The 21,858-nt window shown below is 38.4% G+C and overlaps 2 protein-coding genes across 11 annotated transcripts in view; one reads left to right on the top strand and one right to left on the bottom strand.

The window, feature by feature from the left end:
- The window catches only part of CEP85L (centrosomal protein 85 like), a 152,888-nt gene that overhangs the window by 44,763 nt on the left and 86,267 nt on the right, over positions 1 to 21,858 (bottom strand). The gene's annotated exons all lie outside the window — the stretch shown is intronic.
- On the top strand, positions 5,086 to 21,568 carry PLN (phospholamban). 6 transcript variants are annotated; one of them, XM_027814606.2, is made up of 3 exons: positions 5,086 to 5,775; positions 10,962 to 10,997; positions 13,649 to 13,955. In XM_027814606.2, exon 3 carries the CDS (start codon positions 13,772 to 13,774, stop codon positions 13,928 to 13,930), a length of 159 nt encoding a protein of 52 aa, XP_027670407.1. In that variant the 5' UTR covers positions 5,086 to 5,775; positions 10,962 to 10,997; positions 13,649 to 13,771; the 3' UTR covers positions 13,931 to 13,955. The 6 variants fall into 6 exon arrangements, 1 of the variants encoding a protein (XP_027670407.1); XR_003562856.2 differs by lacking the exon at positions 13,649 to 13,955 and adding an exon at positions 11,353 to 12,550 and having other exon boundaries at positions 5,098 to 5,775; XR_003562852.2 differs by lacking the exon at positions 13,649 to 13,955 and adding an exon at positions 13,962 to 14,392 and having other exon boundaries at positions 5,099 to 5,775.

Raw genomic sequence — 21,858 nt, 5'->3', positions numbered from 1 at the left:
AGGAAGAAAAGCTCTCCTTCACATCATCTCAGTGGCCAGGTAGCTAAAGCCAAAAGGACTTAGAGATGACATACGACAAAGTTTCTACGTTCCAGTTAGTGACAACAGAACTTCCATGAGGAAGCAGCTGCTTGTAACAAAACACAAAGTCATAAAATATTTACAAGACTGGGAAATCTTTTATTGCTACTCAGAGATGGTCTGAGCCAGAATAGTAAAGCAACATTTTTATTTTGGCACATTCTACAACAGAATAAAAAAAAATACAAAGTTTTGTACCTCTAATTCTCAAGTAATAAGAGTATGGGACCTTAATTTTCTCAGGTGCTAGGAGCAAACCAAAATTTTTAAAATAAAGGATTTTTTCCTGCATACATAATTGTGAAACAACACTTCCGTTCTCAAGAGGGAAAAGACATTCTACTATTTGAATAAGCTTCAGTGATTTCTGATGGAGTAAAAAAATTTTTTACATAGTGTTTTAGCTATGAATTGCACGTAACAAAGAAAGGAAGTGATAGATAGCTGACATTCAGCATGGCAATTGTGCTAGTCTAATATAGTACTAATACAGGTACTGCATGGGGGGTAGCGGGGGGAAGGCAGGGCAATGGGCAAAAGAAAGATGTGAAGAAAAAGTCTGTAACACCCACCATGAGAAAGAAAGGTGTTTCTGGTTCATTTCCCATATACACATCTCAAAGTAGGAGCATCTAAAAATTAGCCTGAAAACCTTTCAAATGTCTGATCTACATGATCTCCATGTTGATCTGAATGAAGATCCCAGCGAGGCAAGACGCTGAGGCCACTGGTCTACAAGCACCCCCTCCACGCTACAGAAGGATCACAGCAATACCCTGCACGAGAGAATCCTTCAGCTTCTAAATGCTAACACATTCATTATTTGGGCAATATTATGCATTTCTGTTAGGACAACTTTCAGCTGAAGATAGGCAGCAGCTAAATCTAAACCCTAATTGTTTCTCCTCCATTCTGCAGTTACTGTTTAAGTGGAGATAATGCCATACCACCACTTGGCAACTGGAACATGGTCTTCCAGCTTTATCTCTCCTTCATATGCCTTTGTCCTGCCGTTCATCCATCACTCATAACATGTCAAATAACACAACTAATCTCTGTGCTTCCTAGAACAGTTTATCTCAAAGACACTCAACACAGTTTCTTAGGTATAAGGATCTCTGCACACTACCTCAAGCACATTGTTCAGCTTAACCAGTTGAGGCTACAAGTAAGCGCCAAAATACAGATCTCCCATGCAGTTCATAGAAACAAATAACCAACCAAAAAAGCAACCAAAAAACTCCCCCACATTCCACTGTAATGAAGATCACAGATTTCCTATTCTGTATCATGTTGCTATTTTGAAAACACATTGTATGACTGCAATAAACTGCTACTATTCAATTATTTGGCCTTCATTAATCTAGTAAAAAAGCACACTTCGTTGATATGAGAGCAACCAGGTATTTGAAAAAGCACGGGGTTTTGTGCTGTCAGTATTTTCTTGCAAAATACAAAAGCTACATGGGTCAAACCTGTGCTGCCTGTATTGCCTTCAAGTGAAGTAAGCGCTCTCTATGGGGGTATGGGAAGAGGAAGGACACTGTGCATTTTCAGAGCAAGAGCCAGGCAAAATTTCTTGTTCCCCTACTCTCCTAACAACAGGTCAAAGCCCCGCAGACCATAAGCAGGCGTTACAGGCTTCTGACCCCTGCGATCTACTTTAATCGTTAGAAGTTCATGCCAGTAACAGTGACTTAAGTGAAAACATTCCAGATGACCTTTCTGAAAACGTCTTTGGTTAGTAACAAATCAGATGACTAGTCCTGCCAGAGCCTTCAGCATTCCCAAAACGAGAAATATTTCAGCCCAAGTTGTATAGTTTTCTATTAATTTATTTTGTACAGGTTTTTAAAATCAGTTCGTAACGGTATGCTTCACAAGTTGTGGCTTCAAAAAGTTAAATTTACCTCGTTTAATAACGAAAAATAAAATGTGAAGATCAAACTAATTTAATGACTGTCCAATGCTTAGGAAAAGTAAATACTTCTTGTCCCAGAGGAGACTAACTCAATGCAAAGCCTAGATTTCTCAGCAGAGACTGCAAGTATCACTATACAAGCAGGAAAATCTGCAGCCTCACAAAGGCAACTTCATCCACATACATCCAAAAAAACCCTGAGATTCCAGATGTGAGTGAGAATCACTGAAATCAGGTAAGCATTAAAGGAGGCATCAGGTAAAACAAACAAACATGTGGGTCACAAATCTTTCAAATTCAAGCAAAAAACCTCAAAGGCATAAAAAAAAGTTATTATGTCTGAATTGATTAGGCTATTTCCTTGCCTGGTGTAAATCTGGAACGCTGTTACACCAGCTGAAAATATTGCTTTTCCTGTCATTTTAGAAGGAAGTGAAACTCCCATCTGCCTTTAGGTTTATTAGACCTGCAGTATAAATATAACTGAAGGATGCATTAGCTGGGTCCTTTCCCTTAGCACAGATAAGCAAAAAGTGTCTGGTAAGCCACATTTGCTGATACCTGGATGGCTACAAGCAATTACACATGCTGCAGGAAGCACCTCAGATTCAGGGCAGAAAAATACAGGTTAGAAAAAGGAAAGAACTCATTTTAGTGTTCAGCTTCAATACCAACATCTGCTATTCTGTCCCACCTACACAAACTAATGCACACCTGTAGGTGCATCTGCTTCTCCCTTCTCTTTGTTCTTAATCACTTCTAAATGAAGATGTGCAACATAAGAACCTTAGCAGTGCGAAGTCAATAGAGGCACATCTGCAGTATGAGAGAAAACTGCAGCAGCACCATGAAATAATGTTCTGGGTACTCGAGACTACTGAATTTCTTTACTTGTGTATTTAAATAATTGGCCTTGGGTTACAATTGCAGAGTTGTAGATTATCAACAGACCAGATACTGACATCTCAAACTCTTTACAGAGATTATACAGGTGGCCAGTGTCTACAGCTGGTATTTTAAAAACTAGCACACAAAACTAAAGAATACTCCAGGAAATTATCACCAATGTGACTAAAAATATTATTATTATTATTAAAATAAAGGAGCTGGTATGCTTAAATATAACAAATCTCTTTTTGGACACTATCCCAAACATCAACCGGATTTCTAAATAAATTTATGAGAAGAAACATGCGCTGGTGGCAATTTCTAATCCCACTGGAGAAAGCCCAGATCATCTCCATTTAAGGTCAAGCAAGCAACAGCTGCACATTTTTGTTCCCCAGAACAAAATAAACTAGACCAGAACCTCCAACACAGATTCCTTTTCTCAAGCTTTTCCTTTCCGATATCCATGGGTGTCTGGAGCCACTCACTCAGGGGTGAACAAACAGTACAGCTATGTGTTCATATATCCTGTCTGTACCTGTCAGACTGACGTGTCCCATAAGCAGCACTTGGTCATCTGTCTCAGAACCCCACCAAAATCCTTGAGTTACACAAGGGAGTGACACTGAACTGAAGCAGAAAAAACGTTCAGTACCCAAGCTTGTTGTCAGAGAAACAACATCAATACAAGATCTACAACATCCATGTGGTCAGAACTTGTGCATGTTATCGTTATTTAACAAATATGTTCTCTATCTTAAAATTTCTTATCCAAGTTAGACATTTACAGAAGGCACGCATTATATTTCTGATGAGATACTAGTATTTTTATTAATGCCTTAGCTTGCAGATTTATGTATCATTCTCTAAGACAACCACCAAGCTATTACTGTGTCAGCAACTCACAAACAAAATCAGCATTCTTTTAAGGCATCCCACTTCTAATGAACTTCAAAATGATGGTTAGATCCAACTCACTAACAAAAGAACTGCTGAGACACTGGGCAGAGTAACTAAATAACATGATCATTTCACAGTGACTTGGTAAAAGGCAGGAACTGGCATCGCAGCTACTTCAGTGCTGGGTGTTCAACTTTAATAACAAAGTACAGAGGTGAATTTCAATAGTACAAGTTTCATATTACATGTTACAAAAAGCAAACAATGCAATGATAGCAGTACTTTTGCTGGATGAAAGCATGCAATAAAAACATGAAACTTCCCTCATTAAAAGGCCAAATACAGTCTGCTTGACTGTGAGAGATTTATAATGTTAATAATGCCATTACAAGTAAATTATGAAATGCTTCGCACTGGTAAAGAACTATTACTCCTCACTGTGGAGATAGTCAATTAACTTTCAACTGAAACATGTGACCCTAAATTTCCTGGTTTGGATATCAAAGGATAACAGAAAGCAGGCAGATGTACTATATTAAAACTGAATTGCTAACTTCAACTATGTTATAACCAATTTTGCAGAAGAGCTAAACCTTGTTTACAAAAATAAAAAGAGCTCAGTTTGAAACAAGGTGGCACATCCATCTCCAAGGTCTTATTGTCTCTGTCATCATTTATCACAGCAGGGCTTACAGAGGATGAAAAAAACAAACTAACCAAAAATCCCCCACCACGTGAGGTTTCCTGCTCAAAGCCAAGCACTAACCTATGCTAAATAATTACTGTCAAAACTGTATCTGTAAGTTCTCAGAGTTAGGCTGAGCTTCTATATTTTTGATTGCAATTTCCAAATCGGGAAAAAACATGCTGTCAGTTGCATCCACATACAAAGTCTGAAGCGGGACACTTGCACGCTGAATAGTGCAGTCCTTTCACATCCAGTAAATCCTCCGCTTCCCAGATGCACAAAACCTACCCTGCATGTGCACTGTGGTCTTATTTGTCATTTCCCAACACATGATAGTATATATAAGATAACCTACAAGCCAGCATTCAGCTCCTACTCCTATCCAAACAAACAGAACAAGTTCTCAAAAATCACTTGGATGGTTTCCAGCCATTAAAAGAGGGGGAGAAAAAGGGTGGGTGGGTGTCTTAAAGGAAAGGTAAATCACATTACATAGGAATGACAAGTCTGGAGATTAACATATATGATGAATTTTATTTGGAGGGGAAAAAATACTCTTCTAATCCACAAATTAACTTAAAAGGTTGGAAGAGACCTGAGATACTGAAAAATTACTTCAGTTCAAGCATTGTAAGAAAAAAGATATCAGGAAACACGTATCATACACTGTAAACTGAATGCCAGCTGTGTAACAGAATCATCAAAACTATATATACAGAAAGCGTAGTTTAAGAAATCCCTTGTAAAAAAGAAAATCATTGGAAGTCAAAAACCCATATGAAATGTGATTCCCCATATTAGAGATTTAGGGGGGTTATGATGAAGAAACACCGCTGTAGCAAAAGGACCACATCCAAACCGGCTCCCTGAACAAATTCCCATTTAAGTTCTCGTTTAAGAAAGGCAAGGAGTAAGCAAGCAGCTTCCGTTGCTGCCCCACTGAAACATGCATTTCCCAGATTCCTTCATCCTGTGGCTGAGCAGGTGGTGTCCCTGGCACACAGCTGCCTTCACGAGAGGAAAGATGTTGCCCATTTTTAATACATTACTGCTGCGAGCAAGTTTAGAGGAGCAACTGACTGTGTCAGAAGGCTGAAATGGGACCAATCACATCTTCTGAGCTGCTGAATGACACCACGAGTCCTGCCTCTGAAACTTTTTGTTATTTTCTCCCCTCAACCTACTTCAATTGTTCCCACAACTTGGTCACAGACTCGGATAAGTTGCCAGAGATCTACAGACACTTCCCACAGCCTGGAGCAGGTTCCTCTGTGCTTCACTAACAGTCACACCATAGGTAAGGAACCTCTCTTTAATGCTTTTAATTGTTATAGCAAGGCACTGTAGCTGCTGTTTTCTACAAAAACTCCTCTACTCAAATTAACAGCTGCTTATAACTGTTTATCAAAAATATGGATACTGTAGACATTACAGCTCTGAGTCAAACATATAGCACTGTGGGGGACATGTTTTAGCAACAATAAAGGCAAGATTTTTACACATGCTCATGGGACACCAGCTGTCCTTGAGTATATGATTTATAGAGGTAGGTAAGACACTTTCACACAGTCTTCCTCAGACCTTCGTCTCTCCTTTTAAATTTAATGTATTTTGTTTGGATTTTTTGTTTTTGTTTGATTTTTAATACAAAATCCACAAAGAGTAATTCACTTGAGGTTTTGTAGAGACACTTTTGTTTCCCCAAAACTGCCTATCTACAGCCCAGTAAAGGTCTTTCTTTACCTTTTACCTCTTTCACCATTTAACTCAGAAAAGTATTTTTCTGATCCAACACATTGAGAGCACAAACTTTTTTTTTGTGTGTGTGTAGGATAAAAAATAGCCTTAATTAAAAAACTTAAGGGATTTATAGCAGTACCAGAACTAAAATTATATCACATTACTCAAATTGCAGTTCAAGCTGCAGAATTCGTATCGCCTTTTTGCTGTGAATTCCTTTAAAGGTTTACGTTCTCCCACTGATTGTTATAACTGCCAAACTTGTTCTAGAATGCTTCTAATAACAGATAAAAATCTAGCCAGGATTTGTAACATCATGAACTGAATTTCAATGCATGAAGTAATCCATTTATTTTCCAACTAAAGGAAACACATATACACTGTACAACAAAATACAACCCCAGCTTTAAAAATCACTGCAAATAAAAAAAGTGCATCTCAAGCTGAAACATATCACAAAGAACATTTGAATATTTAAATATACAAATATTTTAAAAGGAATGCAATTCATTAATATGTAGGTCTCTAAGGAATTTCTTCTCCTCACAATCATGCTCCCTCTTCCATCAGTTCACACCTTGCTACTGATAACTACTTGAGATTCTAGTTTTAGAAAACACAGACTTGGTACAGAGCTTAATTTTGTCTGGCGTGTTTTCCCTGTTACCAAATAGACACACCTAATCCCTTTTCCTATTACTGACTGGTAGGCACCAGGTAAAAAAAAATACATGCAGGTGCTTGGTTTTGTGGTCAGCAGCCTTGTGCCAGTTTTGAATAGACAAGTACTGGAAGTGTTTGGACATCCCATTAATCCTAAGGCAAACAATGTCTTGCAAAGTTCTCTAGAAGCTGTTTCCAGTAGGCAGAAGCAACACTTCAGAGCTCCTAGTGCTTTCTAACCAATGCCTCTGACAAGCAAGAAGGTTGCAAAAGACAGACAAACAGATTTTTTTCGAGGCTAAAGTTAGGTTAAATGTATTTTCAAGTGAAGACAGGAGTCTGGGTTTGATCTGCCACACAGACAATCCTTCTCTCCTAACATAAACATTGCATACGTGCACCTTTAAAAATACAGAGTTTATGCATACACAAAGTGAACATACACACAGAAACTGCTGTAGATAGCTCTTTACTGCAATGCATCCACAGCTACTGCAGCTTAGACGACCATTCATCTGAATTCTCTCTGTCACAGGGTTAAGTAATTTAAAGTAGGTAACAGTATGGCTCAGCTGTTAATTTAAATCTAAAAATTTCACGCTGATAACATCCCATATTACAGACATCAGAACCATGATTAACAGCCAACAGTCATGACAGAAGCATGTGCTACATAACAGGTGTCAATGTTACAAATCAGATGTGAAATACTACATTTAATTTACAGCAAGTAACAATTTTCTGCTTTTTCTTTTTGCCACTCATTTGTCGAGAAAACAATGTTATTAGTATTTACAGAGATTCAGATTTATGTATACACCATGTCTGTTTTTAAAAGTTGCCTTTATTTCTTGTTCTCTGAAGATGTTAGGAATATAGCGCCTTCATTGTACAGTATGAAACTCACTAAAATCAGTTTGCAATCAGACAGCATAAAGGTGATTGTCACAGATTTTTTTTTCTGACTAGCAGCAAACAAAAATATATGGGATACAGCTGCACAGCTACAACAACATCTTTTTATTTGCATTAAGAATAACTGGATTTAGGCATAGAAAAGTGCCCCAACAGGAGAAACAAAAAAGCCCCACAAGAAATTAATGTCATGTTCCCTAAACTACAAGATACTTTAGATCTGGAAGACTGCTTTTGCTTTCCAGAGATTGGTACATGGCTTAACAGGACTTTCCTGTTATCAAGTTACTTCTCAGAAGCTGAATTTGCCTACTACATTGTTCTTTCAATCAATGCCATGTCATTGTCTCCCAAGCTGCTAAAAAGGTTAAAACCACAACTTGCAGCATCTCCTTCCACTTCAACCTTTTATACATGCTACGTGTGTTACAATTTTCACTTCAGTTCCAATTGTACATACCCCATTTCCTATTAATAAGTAATGACATATGAACTACGAGAACCTAAAACCCAACTTGAAACAAGGTGTTCGGTACTCGGTGAGTGCAGTGGAGAAAAGAGTTTGCCTCCTAAAAGTAAGTTACTATGTAAAAGGCAAATCATACAAACAGATGGGAAAAAGCATGTGGTTATTATATGTCTTATTTTGGTTAAGGGAACTGATGAGTATGAAGTATGAGCATGAAGTATGAGCATGAAGGCACCTGCCCAAGATCCCACTACATGGTCCTGCACCACTTGCAGGGAATTTAACCCAGTTAAAAACTAGCCCAAAGAATTAGCTCCGAGGCTACTCTAATGGACCAGCACACAGATAAGTCCCAGTTATCCACAAAGTATGTGGATAACATCCAAAAACCAAAACGCCAAGCCTGGTGCGTTCAAATATTCATTAGTGTAATTTCCTGGTATCCACACCTTTCTCAGTCTCATGGACTTACAATACAGATAAAGGCTCTTAGTGTTCTAGAAGCAAGGTCACCACTGAAAACAAAGCTAGTCAAAAGGAAGATTGTAAGAAGAATAAATTAGTAAGAGGGAGAGGGGAAAAAATCTAAAGTGTGAGTTTTTCCCTATCCTTCCCCCAAACACATGAAAAATACTGACACCAGTACAAAACAGACTTTAGAACAAAAGGTAAAAAGAAGGATAAAATGAGCATGCTTTTCCTGTTACCAGCACTTCCCAAACTCTTGAGCTGAATTGTGGCTTCTTCCCCCATTCCAAGGAAATGTTTTTTGCATGTGATTGAAAAAATGGCATTAAATGTCACAAGATAGTGTCTAGCTCTCTTCAGTGACAATGCGCTCCAGTTGCAGTTTTCTCTTTCCCCTTGGACAATTCCTTGCTCTTTTTCCATACGCCCACTCTCTTCCTCTGCTCATTTTCTTCTTGTACTTTCCTTCCTCAATCCATCCTCTCCAGCACTAGTAGTGCAACTCTCAAGCCTAAAATCAGAATAAGCAACAGAATTCTGCACCTCTAGCATAGGTAAATACAAAATCCAGCTGCTGGGGTAAATCCTAGCAAGTCACCTCCATGCTATTTGTTTTTCTGCTAAAAGAACATGATTTAAAAATTATGACATACCTTTATAAATCACTTCGGTACTTGAAAATCTGTAAGCAACTTCTGGTTTATTGTCTGAAACTTTTTACTTACTGAACTAAAGTGATAGCAGTGAGACCCTCTAGAGGTCTTTAGAGTTGAATCAGATTGCTTCCTTCACTCCCTTTTCACCCCTCATCTTCCTCACACAAAAAAGGAGGTTTTTTAGACTCCAAGGTCTCACCTGCAGTTATTCCACACTGCCAGGGAGGAGGTATTTTACAGCAAGCTTCAAAACAAAGCAATGCAACTTGAGTAAGATATATACATTAACACAGGACAGCCAGCAAAGATGAAAAGCATGCTTACACATCAACTGCAGCTGCTGTGCACAGGCAGAATTTTAAAACTCTGCAGTGTCTTCTCCAGGGGTCGCACAATTCACAGACAGTGGTGACAGGGGTCCAGGGTCAATTCAACTCACAGCACTTAGTCCCGCATGCAGGGTTCTTTGCTTTGGCATGCTTTAAACTTACCTCCTCTGAACGTGCAGAGAATGTGTCTTCGTGCCTACGAGTATCATATTGTCCACACCAACAGCTACAGGAATTTCTTGGGCCAGGTAATTTTTAGTAACAGTTCTAAACACATATTACACCAAGGTTTACATAACTTGATGGTACTTTTTGCATCACTATGTTTATGGTTATTAAGACATTTATTTTCAGTGGATGAAACTGCATTACTGGGTTTTGGGGACATCTCATTGTAAAGATCTATGCAATAGACTGTTAAGCAATATCACTTTTTAAACAATGCCCCTTTAGGGCTTCACATGCTCATATGGGACAGCAACAAATCAAGTATTTCAAACCTCTTCTATTCCACTGATATCACTGCTGCATTTAGTAAACATATGACAGGAAACAGGCTGTGTCCAAAATTGCAGTGGCATTTCCAAAGGAGCCAAATTTATCCCATGTGACTCCAATGGAGTCAATGCAGTTGCACTAGCAACAAGTATAACCCACAGTTTTCACTTTGGTCACATACCTCCTGTCATTGTGAAGGACACCAAGGAACAAAGACAAAAATAACCTAATACAAATCAGGGAAACAGTCACATGACAGTGAAGAAGGACGCAATAATTGTGATTGGTGACTCATTCTAGGGCACCAGGTGTAGGGGATCCCCTACATAGTAAAATATGGGTTCAGCCACATGACCTGTTCCTGCAGATTTCCACTGTGCATAAGACAAGCCTTTCACATCCATTAACAACACTGGATTAAACAAAATAGCATAGCAGTGCAGCCAACAGTTTCTTTTGTGCAATACCCGAGTCTTGTCACACAAGAGTAACACCTTCTGAATTAAAAATAAAAGTCAAATATATGTTTGCCCTTTTGCTTCACTTTCAAGGTGTGTGCATGCATACTGTTCTTAACATTGACCTAAAACACAATCAAGGGACTAAACACCAGAGAACAGCTACTATCTGTGGCAATAATCAGCCTTCATTTCAGTATAATTATTTCTCAGGCTGTCCATTTTTACCTTGATAGCCACCCATGTGCAGCTACATTACTGAATCTGTCTCTTTATGCACACTTTAGGTGGGTGACAGCACCATGGAGGATTAAACAAGCAAGGTATGTGTTTATTAGTTGAAGCCACGAACTTGTAAAGACAAACCTTGTTAAAATACCGACACAGAACGTGCTTCTTTTGCCTACAAGAAAGCTTCTCCCACAGACAGGCTTAGTAGGTAAAACAACATGTAGATGTTTCAGAAATTTCCAAAAGTCATTTGAGCTTTGAGCTTTTAAACTAAGAAAACCAAGTTACTCTATTTTGACCTTTCCTCATCCCTTCTCTACACCATTTTATAGATGTAAAAGGTATACTTTTTAACTTCTACTACCTTCCTTTTTCTTTTTTTTAAAAAAAGATTCTTTTGTAATACTTCCATTCCAAAGGGAAGAGTACTTTTTTTTGCTTTTCCAGAGAGATCTCATCATCTTTCCTCACCTGTGTTGGCCTCATACCTGAAATGCCCAACCGGCTGGTACTGCTTTTTACGAAAGCACTTAAAGGGGCAAGGACCTGGGGCTTTAAGTCCTGCAAGTGAAACATACGCAGCAACACCGCGGTGCAGGTGCTAGCATGTGTGCAGTTACAGCTAACAGAGTACACCGAAACAGACTTCTTGTGCATACGTGCTGGTAAAAGCTCATGATCCAATCCTTCTGAGGGCACCAAGAAAAAACCGCACACAGAAAGAAGATAGGTATGTTGCCACAGCGGGTCACAGTCAGTGCAAAGACCACAGGTTGCACACATTCTGCATTAAAAAAATTAAAAAAAGTTGTGATGAAGTTATCCGCAGGAAATAACTGTTTTCTGTGCAGTCTCTGTCACATGAACAGGTTACACAAACTTTCCTGTACTAGCGTAAATCCATTAGTGGTTCATCTACCATGCCTTGTCTAGAAGAGAACAAACTGGCTAACGCACCCCAGCCTGTACCAGGCTGGGAGAATAAATGTGCCTTCAGCCAAGTCACTTGAGAATTCCTGTGAACGCCTTGCTTTCACTGCACTTAGAGCAGACAATGACCAGCAAAGAACTAAGCAGAATATACTTGGCAAGCTGCTTAAATAAATGAGAACAGGCACAGCATAAAGTCAAACAAAGCTGAAAAATTACAGTTACTATGAAAGTAAGTTCCTGGTGTATGTTTTGTTTGCAATAAAGTTAAGATCAATTATAGCTCAAAACATCATAACAATCTGAAGTTCAGTTTTAGGAGGAGATGTCATTACATGGAAACCTCCAAAAGTATTAGAATATCCATGTGTAATGTGCTTTGTTTTGAAAGCCTTTTTAAATACCAACACTGCCACTAGCACTGGAAATGCACATAATTCTGCTCACACAACACCATTTGACTCTACAGCCTGACACGGAGGAACTTAAAAAAAAAAGGGGGGGGGAGGTGTGTGTCTGAAAGACACCTCTGTTTCATTTTAAGTTTTTTCCATTTTACCCACATCTAAAGACAAATTTGTGGACAACAAAGCATCTCCAATTCAGTCAGGATCATCATGCTATTTGGGCATGAGATACCTAAGCAATGGTTTTCCTTTATGTGGCATATATGAGTCGATAGAAGTTTCTTTTGTTGTGCCTGCCCCTCACCCCCCCCCCCCCCCCAAAAAAAAAAAAAAAAAAAAAAAAGATTACAAGAGGCCTTCCATGAAAGATATGATCACAATATAAATTCATAAAACATTTAGGGGCACATGTAGCTTTAGGAACAAAGTTTGAGAGCTGCATACATCACCACCATGACCTTGAAAACCAAGTTTTTACATTGCAATAGCACCTACAGAACCCACTTCATTAAGAGGAATAAGCAAGCAAATATCAAAGGCCGCCTCTTGCCATGGAAAGTTTGTACAGCTGGGTTTTGCACTGCAACTACTTATTGGGAGTTTTAAGACAACTGACACCCTGTGCTTTCATCTGCCATTTAAAAGCGGGAAAACACACTTGAAATAAAACACTCACTTAAGAGACAGTTCTATACATGCTTCATTTTGTCCTTCACAGCAGTCCTCTGCCTTTACACCTACATTTAGTAACATGCTGTAATATATGTATTGAATATATATTTAGTCCTTACTCTGTTTTTTTCTGTTGAGAAATACACTACTGAATTTCCCTATAGCAGTGATGCATTAGAATTCTTATGGTGGTAATTAAAAGCTAACTTGGAATGGAAATGCTTCAGGAAAATTTCTTTTCCTCCCTTCCAGAATAAGGTACTGGTAAGTCAGATTATCTGTCCAGGTCAGTAATAGCCAGCAGTAATATCCAGATGACCTGGCTTAAAGGCTGTGACTCTAATCATATCATCAAGCTTTCACGTGTGCTTGAACAAATAAATGTGGGTGGGGTGTGTGTGGAAATCAGCCATGGCCTTTTCACAGACTGCAAAGGATAGAGAGATTAGGATCTGAAGCAATGATCTGGGTAAACCCCACATATCCACAATTTCCACTTCACAATTCCTCACCTCTGCTAAGAAGCAGGTGCTTGGTAGCCTTCAGGAGGAGAAGCACAACACAGCCCAAAGCTAAACTTGAAAAAAAAAAAAAATTTAAATCCTGTTTAAAACTAAAATCACTGTCAAGGCAATCTATTTCAGGCTTTTTAGAACTTCAAAACAATCTCCATTTGCACCCATCAAAACACTTCACTTCTGCATTTCTAACTCTTCACTTTCCTGCTTTCCCAGCTCCACAAAGGCTGTCTAAAACAAAAAGAGAAGATAATAGGCACTTTGCGCTGTTCCTGACAACTTCTCTTCTTTCCTGCACTCCTAAAACCTCTGACTTGTGCCCTCTGCTTTCTTGCTGCCATGGAGAAGGTCCAACACATAACCCGCTCTGCTCTAAGAAGAGCCTCAACTATTGAGGTCAACCCACAAGCACGCCAAAGGCTCCAAGAGCTCTTTGTGAATTTCTGCCTGATTTTAATTTGTCTCTTGCTGATCTGTATCATTGTGATGCTCCTCTGAAGTTCCAGCACTTCTCTGCACTGTCCTCTAGGAAAGTCACTCCAGAGGGAAGAGAGACCTACACCCGCAACTCCTAATGCAAGGATCATCTCGCGAGAGGGGGTAGCACTTGGACTAGAACCATATGCCAACCATCGCACTACTCTCTTACTACCTGCTACATGTATTAAACACACACTTTATGCAGAACAGCCTTTAGAGCCTGTTGTTACAAAGCTGTGCATGACCTAATTTGTCTGTCTCAATCAAGAGATGGCTTTTCCAAATGGGGTGAAGTATGGGCTCTTCACGGAGTTAGTAAGTTCGCCAATGTTTTAGCTAGATCACACAAACAGCAACTTCACTTTTGGGGAGGCCTGAGTGTTCTGAGTTTTCTCCGAAAATCCTTAAGCCCTTGGAGGGTTTCCAAACTTGGCCCACATCTGCCCAAAGAAGAGCTACAGGCACAAAGCCCTCAACGTATCCTAGAAGGAAGCAGAGCAGCAATTTTCCTAGGTGCTGCACCTCTGCATTATCAGCTGAAGGCATTCAAATTGTTTTAGTGGGGTTTTTTAGGGAATATGAGAATAAACAAAAAATCTCTTCTAACTCGGAAAAAAACCCCTTATTTCATATGTTCTTCTCCCTATTTAAGGGATCTTTGTTTTATATATATATATATATATACACACACAACTTTGATCTGAGAAAGAAAAAAAAAAGTCACTTCATTTACAGTAATTTTCACTAGATACATCCTTAGAGAATTAGGTTATACCTGGAAAGTTTTCTCCACTGTGTTTTGCAGAAAGAATTGGCACTACCACACTGGTATCAAAAATTTAATTTTCTATAGTTATTTAATTGACATGACAATTGGAACAACTCAGCAATAATATTTTGCTTCAGACTTTATTATAGCCTGCTGTAATTTATATAATAATTTCAGTAGTTTAGAACTACAGAAAACTTGGTACTTCCCCATATCACACAAGGTAGCTTGTAGCTGATGTGCTAAAGAGAAAGGTCTAGGTCACCTTTACTGCTGTGATTAAAGAGTATCATACAAATACAAGTAACACCACCACCTTCAACTGCAAATACCTGTTAAGAGAACAAGCAAGGATCTTCTAAAATAAATGATGCATACTAAAATAAAATAAATTATAAATGATTATGCACAGGAGGGAAAGCATTGCAGAAATACCCTTTCAACATGTAAACCACGGTGTATACACATAAAAGATGAAGCATTTGTCAGTAACTAGACTGAGCAGTAGATTTCAAACCCTCCTACATGTTGCTGGTATTAATCTCAGTTCCTAGAAACATTATACAGTTTTCAAATTTAAAGACAGAGGTCAAACAGACATCCATTTTTTAACAGGCATCTTTCTATACCACTCTACGTAAACAGTCCCATTGATGACTACAGAAAATCAAAACAAGTTTAAGATAAACTTGTATTCTCCCTTTAAGACTTACTATTCCATGAGTAGAGGTTGACAATGAACAACTGCGAAGAAAGCTAAGAAATCTTTGGAAAAAAAACTCTATTTTATGGAATACAGGCAAGTCCAGTGGTGACATACTTGCTATCTGGCAAACAGATACGCTGAGATCAGACCTCTGAAATAAGGTTAATCACTACAGGAAATTAGCTAGCTACTGTATGAGTACTGGAGCAAGCACTGATGAGACTGGCAACACCCCTACGCCCCCACTCCTTTCAAGTTAGTGTATGAATATTACTGATTTTAAACTGTTGGTGTAAATCTCAATTTTCATTTCATGCATTCTGACAACTCTCACAAATGCATGAGATTCTAGTAAGTGCACTTTCCCTATTAATCCGTCTTCTTAAGGAAAGCCATGAACTCAGTGCAGTTCCGGGTGGGGTGGGTAGAATCTAAAGGTACTTTCTTCTCTTTTTAAAATCTGTATTTTTGTGATGGACAGGGTTTCCAGTTTTAGTTTGCTTTGGAGGTGTTTCAAGAGACTTCAATTGGAAATACACAATAGTTTTACAGTACTGAAAAAAACCTGCCTGTAGAAAAAAAATACGTTAAAATATCAGCACATACATTCTGAGGATATTGGAATTACAGGTTTCACAAGTCAGTAATATATAGAAGTCAAAATAAAGCACTGCTAAAAAAATAACCCCCCCACCCCCCTCATAAAAACAAACCCACCACCTTCCTCCTATGTACCTCCCATTATTTATTAAAAACAAACAAACAAGAACAAAACCGAAGTATAAATAAACTGGAAGCTCTACTGCTATTTTACAGCAATGTAGACAAATTGTATTTACTGTATAGTTTATTTCTGTCTTAGGATTCTGCTGATCAGAAAGTAAGTGATAAAGAAGATGGTGGTATAATGTCAACTGAACACGGAGATTAAAAAAACCTCCAAAAAACAACACTTTTGTACATAGTACAATCTCCTTTGTATACTTATATGGGCTTTAAAATTAGCATCTATTGTATTGTTATTTATTAAAACAACTGCTTGAATATATGTGTTAAATATATACTAAAAAAAGTATCAAGAAGTTCAGTCCTTTTATGAGCAGTAATAAAAATTCCAAACACAGCATGTAGCTTGGATTAAGTTTTCATTTCTCTGTTCCACTCCACCCAAGGCTACATCTTTTTGCTCAATTCATCTTACACACTGATAGTGAATAAAGACAGCTAAACAGGCAAAAATCTGGTATTACTTTTCCTCCAAAAAACAAGTGACAAACTTCTATGGCAATTTTACACTAGGAAAGAGCTGAATGAAGCAGCAGCATATGCTGATTTTAAAGATGTGCCTCCTCAGCCAGCTCTTCAGTAAAAACTGATGTATGTACCTATTTTTCTCTCGATGAAGACATGACTGGTTTCAGAATTGAAATTTTGCTCTGATCAAGACTAGTCAGTAAGGCATTTTAGAGGGCAGCAAGTACTTGCATGCCTTTATTAACTTTTCTGCATCAATTTAGCAACAACTGCCCTTCCTAGCAGAATTGAACTACTCTGTGGAAAGACAAGTGAAAAATAGGCCTAAACAATTTTTTTCACAAAACATGTACAAAATATTTGGTGTCCCCCCGCCCAAGGATTTATCTGTAAGTTTTACTACAACTACACACAAAACAATAATGTCAAACACACACTTATGCCAAAATGTGCCTTTACCTGTATCCTCTCTGCCAAAATCAGAGCAATGAACACATTCGTTGAGAGAGTATTCTTTTTCATATCTGAGAGCATATTAATATACTATAGATTACAGTCCAGATACCTGTATTTTTACAGCTATTAATAGATAGCAACTGACAGAACACAATTAGAAAATATTTGTGAAGTCCTACAAGATCCATAGGTATCTTATTTAACAAATGTAGTCCTTTTCGCTTTGACCTAGATGTTAAAAACTGGATGGAGGGTGGGGAAATCTGTTTTGGTTGTGGAAGGAGACCAGCAAACACCTGTTGTTCATTGCAAGGCTTAAAACCGCCACATTTATATGGATACCTTTAAAAACTGATGCTCATCACAGTAAAAACCCTGGTAATTTCAATCAGTTAAAACAGACCCTTAGATTTCTTGTAGTATCTAACAGTTCAGTCAAACCGATTGCTTCATAAGCCCGTTTTGTTGGTTTGGGGTTTTTTTGGGGGGTGTTGTTTGGTTTTTTGTTTTTATTTTGATGGGTTTTTTAAGATAAAAAAATGCCAAAATTTCCATTTTTATATAAAACTATAAAACACTGCCCTCTTGTGATCTTCCATGAAAACTTAACTGGTTATTAAAAGGAAGTTTTGGCAACATTTCACTGTTAGGGCATTTATGTATTTTTTTAATAGATATAAAACACAATTGGTAAGTTATTAATACTACCTTAAAATAAGGTATTGCATATGTGCTATTAAAAGCACTAAGGATACATCCTCTGCCAGCCCAATCTTGATTCTTAATAAGGCATTTGCAAAGCAGCAATGAGTCCTACACAGCACACTGCTGGCAAAATGCTACCTACCGCACTGCACCATGCCAAACCCTAGAAGGGTAGAAAATACTACATTCTGCCCAGACGTCAGTTTTCTCTTTTTTTGCACCTACTTCAAGAGTAAATTTTCAACAGTCTATTGCTGAAACAGACTAAGTCTTGAGAATAGCCATTCTTTTGAAAAATCAAACAAAGCCAGAAAGGTACCATACCAATTTTAAAAAGTAAATAAACAAAAGAGCCAAACTATAAAATTCAAGTCCCTTTTCCATTATTCAGTTCTTCAGTTGTGAAATGAGAGCTATCATTAATTATTTAAAAGGTACTTGGAAAAATAAGACTTGTAGGAGCATTCAGATTCCTTTTCTGGGGGGGGGGGTGGTACAGGGAACAAGTAGTTACTGTAAACTTTTTTTCTTAAGCAGCAGAAACTAAAAACAGGTGAACAGCTGAGGACACAAGGAAGTTCATGTGAATCTACACTGCTTGCTACTGAAGGAGCACCCCAGAGCTACAATAAACAGTGTGCTGTGAGCACAAGAGGGCAGACTCATGCACGCTATGGATCTTGCTAACAACAGAGGTCTCAACCTGCTACTCAATTTTCTGCTTATTGTCTTGGTTCTGGTGCTTGCATTTATCCTTGTGAAGCTGATGTGAACCTCTGTGAGGCTCTGCTTCCTTCTCAAATCTTGTTTTGAGGGTTTTGTAATTATCATGTAGACACTTCAAACAATATGAATACACAAAGGCTGCAGAGACTAAAATATCTGCAAAGTGTTCATATACCTTTATTATCAGAAAGCAATACTTAAAAGCTGTGCACAATTATCAATTTGCCACTGAGTAAAGAAAGTATTTAGAGCCTTGCTGAGTACCTGAAGAAATCCAGGTATGCGTCAGAAGTTACTGTAGTTTTCTCACTGTTACAGCTGACTTGTGTTTAAAAATCTACAAAAGATTTGCAACATTCACGGAACGTAATTTCTACAAAAGGGAACAGCAGAAATCAAAATTTTAAAATGGGATTTCTCTAGGACATGTACTTCATGGGAAATGACATGGACACAGCAAGAAAGTAGAACAAAACTCGGTTGACAGCACGCATCAAATTACCTGTGGAGAGCAAAAGCACAGATGCTGTAGAGGTGGAAACAAGGATAGCCATGAAAAGCAGCCTGCAGCAGCTGAAATGGGGATAGGTTTATATATGAAAACATAACCATTAGTTATACCTTTTTTGACCATCTACAGTTTACAGCAACATCTTAAAAGCCAGAAGCCATTAGTGTTATCCAGCAGTATCAAAAGAAGCAGCTGTCAAAACTGAAAACCCAACCACCATTAGCCAGGGTTACTGCAATTTTACCTAGGAAGCCCTGAACACTGACACATACACCAGCAGCAGGTGCATCTGCACAACCGCAAGAAGCGTGCTACAGCCTCAGTAAGCTGGATTTACCACTTACGCACAGGTCAAGTGTGCAGCACGGGAGCCCTCAAGCTGTATTTGCCATACCACTTGCTACTCGCCACTGCAATCATGCAGTCCATAGTCTGTCCTCACTTTAAGCATGCAACCTGAGCTTCTTACAGGACCTTCTTCGACGGCCTTTTACAGGATGATATACTTTCCCCACAGGTCCCTGGGAAGAACAGTAACCAAGAAGAGCTCGCTTCTGCTAGAAGTTTTTGCCCAGAAGGTAGCTCTACGTACCTGAGAGATGCTGGGAAAGAAGGCGGCCAGAAGTAGATTTCATACATTACACTGGGGCCAAACAGCCTACTCCTAGCATCTCTCTTTCCCCAAGTACAACGTGGGAACAAAGTGCACCAACATATATGCATTGTACAGTAAACTTAATGCTATACATACACCTACTAATAGTCTTTAGCACACATGCAAAAGAGGCAGATGTTGCTTATGGGGTGGGGGAAGTGCCAGCTTCCAGCTTTGTCTTGCCAACAGTACATCCCTCCTTCAGCACATATACTGTGATCCAGCACTTCCTACATGCGTTGAGTATATTACAGAGTGACCTACTCATGTTCACACTCAGGATTTCCAGATGATTACTGTTGTCTGGAAGATACTGATCTAAACTGGATCTACAAAAAGACTTTCCACAGGAAAAGGCAGTACGTCTAGGAAAACAAAGTTTATGCGAGTCCTGCCATTAACAGGCATCAGCCTTCCACTCTGTGCTACCTGCCCCAAAGCCCAGGCAGAGTTAGTGTGCTGGTTTTGGCTGGGAAAGAGGCAATTTTCTTCAGCTACTATGAAGAAAATTAACTCCATCCCAGCCAAAGCCAGCACAATTAGCTAGGGCAGCACAGATAGTTAAAATGAAAGCTTTTCTCTCATCTGCTTTAAAATATGTGCAATAAACATCTAAAATAGCTTCTGCAAACTACATATCTCTAACTTTATGTTGATATAGTCATATCAATTCCTGTCTGCATTTAAAGCAGAAAACGTTGCACAGCCACATTACTGTATCTTAAAAAAATAATCTGTAAATGTATATACAAGGGACATACGCTGTAACAGCTATGTAGTTGTATATTAATTAGGAGGATTTCTGCTGAGTGTTCACAAAGATGGCCCGAAGCATATCAAAACCACAGAAACTAACTAATATGAAGGCCACTCTAGTCTAAAGAAGAGTAAAAATGTCTTTCCCAACCAAATGACTATTCACCAATACACCGCTCGGGACTGTACAAAGCTTATGGTCTGTATGCTCTTCTGTATATTCTAAACTTTCCCTATCTTAGGGAAACCACTGTGACAGTTTAATAGCTAGAATTAGATAAATGAGTTAGCCCCGACCAAAAATAAAAATTACAAATTCCTTTTGAATAAAATGAGAACAATTATTCTACTGCCACCAATCACATATCTCCAGACTCAAAATCATGTAAAAAAGCAGCCTCTAAGAAACTCTGCCATTGGCATGTAGAAACAAACTCGAGAAACAACCCCAGCAGCCTCCTCTCAGCCAGCAATGAAAATTACAGAATCTTCAACAAATGTTGAAATACGCTGCTGAAATGGAAACATGCATTTTCCTGAGATGACATACAAAATTGGCAAGTTTACCAGTTAACCAAAGCCAAGACTCTTTTTGCAGTCAAGCATGGTCCAAGTTTGGTTTCCCATCATCTGCTAGCACTTACTCCAGACTGAGCCCACATATGCACTAGTAACAAACACAATACCAGTTGTTGGACTACTAACTTCACAGCAAAAGGAACAGAACATAAAAGCTTAAGTGTGACTCACAGTGAAAGAGCTCACTCTACTAACTAAAGGTAGTAATTCTTCATGTTAAAAAATTGTATCTTGTGAAAAGTATGGTTTCATCAAAGCATGACACAGGAAAAATGTTAGTATCAATAATTTTGGGTCCTGGAAGACCAGATAACTAAAAGAAAAACTAGCTTTGCATTGATGTTCAAGAATAAAGTTTTCTGTGATGACAATACTGTTTGAAGAATGTTATAAATTTTTCTTTCGATTGAAGTTTTACAACTTTTGTTTACCAATGTTTAGGTATGTATGCAGTTTAATTCCTTCCTTCTGTGTTTGGAAATTAAGATTGTTCTAATATCTCTAAATTTCTCAATGCATTAAAAATTAACTTTTATATATACGGTATGATCAATGCAGTTTTCCTCATTTAAAAAAACAAAAGACAAAGAACAGTAAACCAGATACATTAAAGGAAAAAGATGCACTTCAGCGGTGCCCATCTATTATCTCTGCTATATTCTGATACAAGTTCATGATGAAATCATGCAGGTGTCACATACACTGGAAAAAACAGAGATTCATCCTGTGATGCTTACAACATTGTACACAGCTAATAAGCAGATATGCGATCTTCTGAAACCTTCCTTCTTATTCCACCACCCACAATTTTAAAGGCATGCTTTCATTT

Source organism: Falco cherrug, chromosome 6 (genome assembly GCF_023634085.1).
Source record: "Falco cherrug isolate bFalChe1 chromosome 6, bFalChe1.pri, whole genome shotgun sequence".
NCBI classification, from domain to species: Eukaryota; Metazoa; Chordata; class Aves; order Falconiformes; family Falconidae; genus Falco; species Falco cherrug.
The sequence above is the reverse complement of the archived record's forward strand: the minus strand, read 5'-3'. Positions and strand labels throughout refer to the sequence as shown.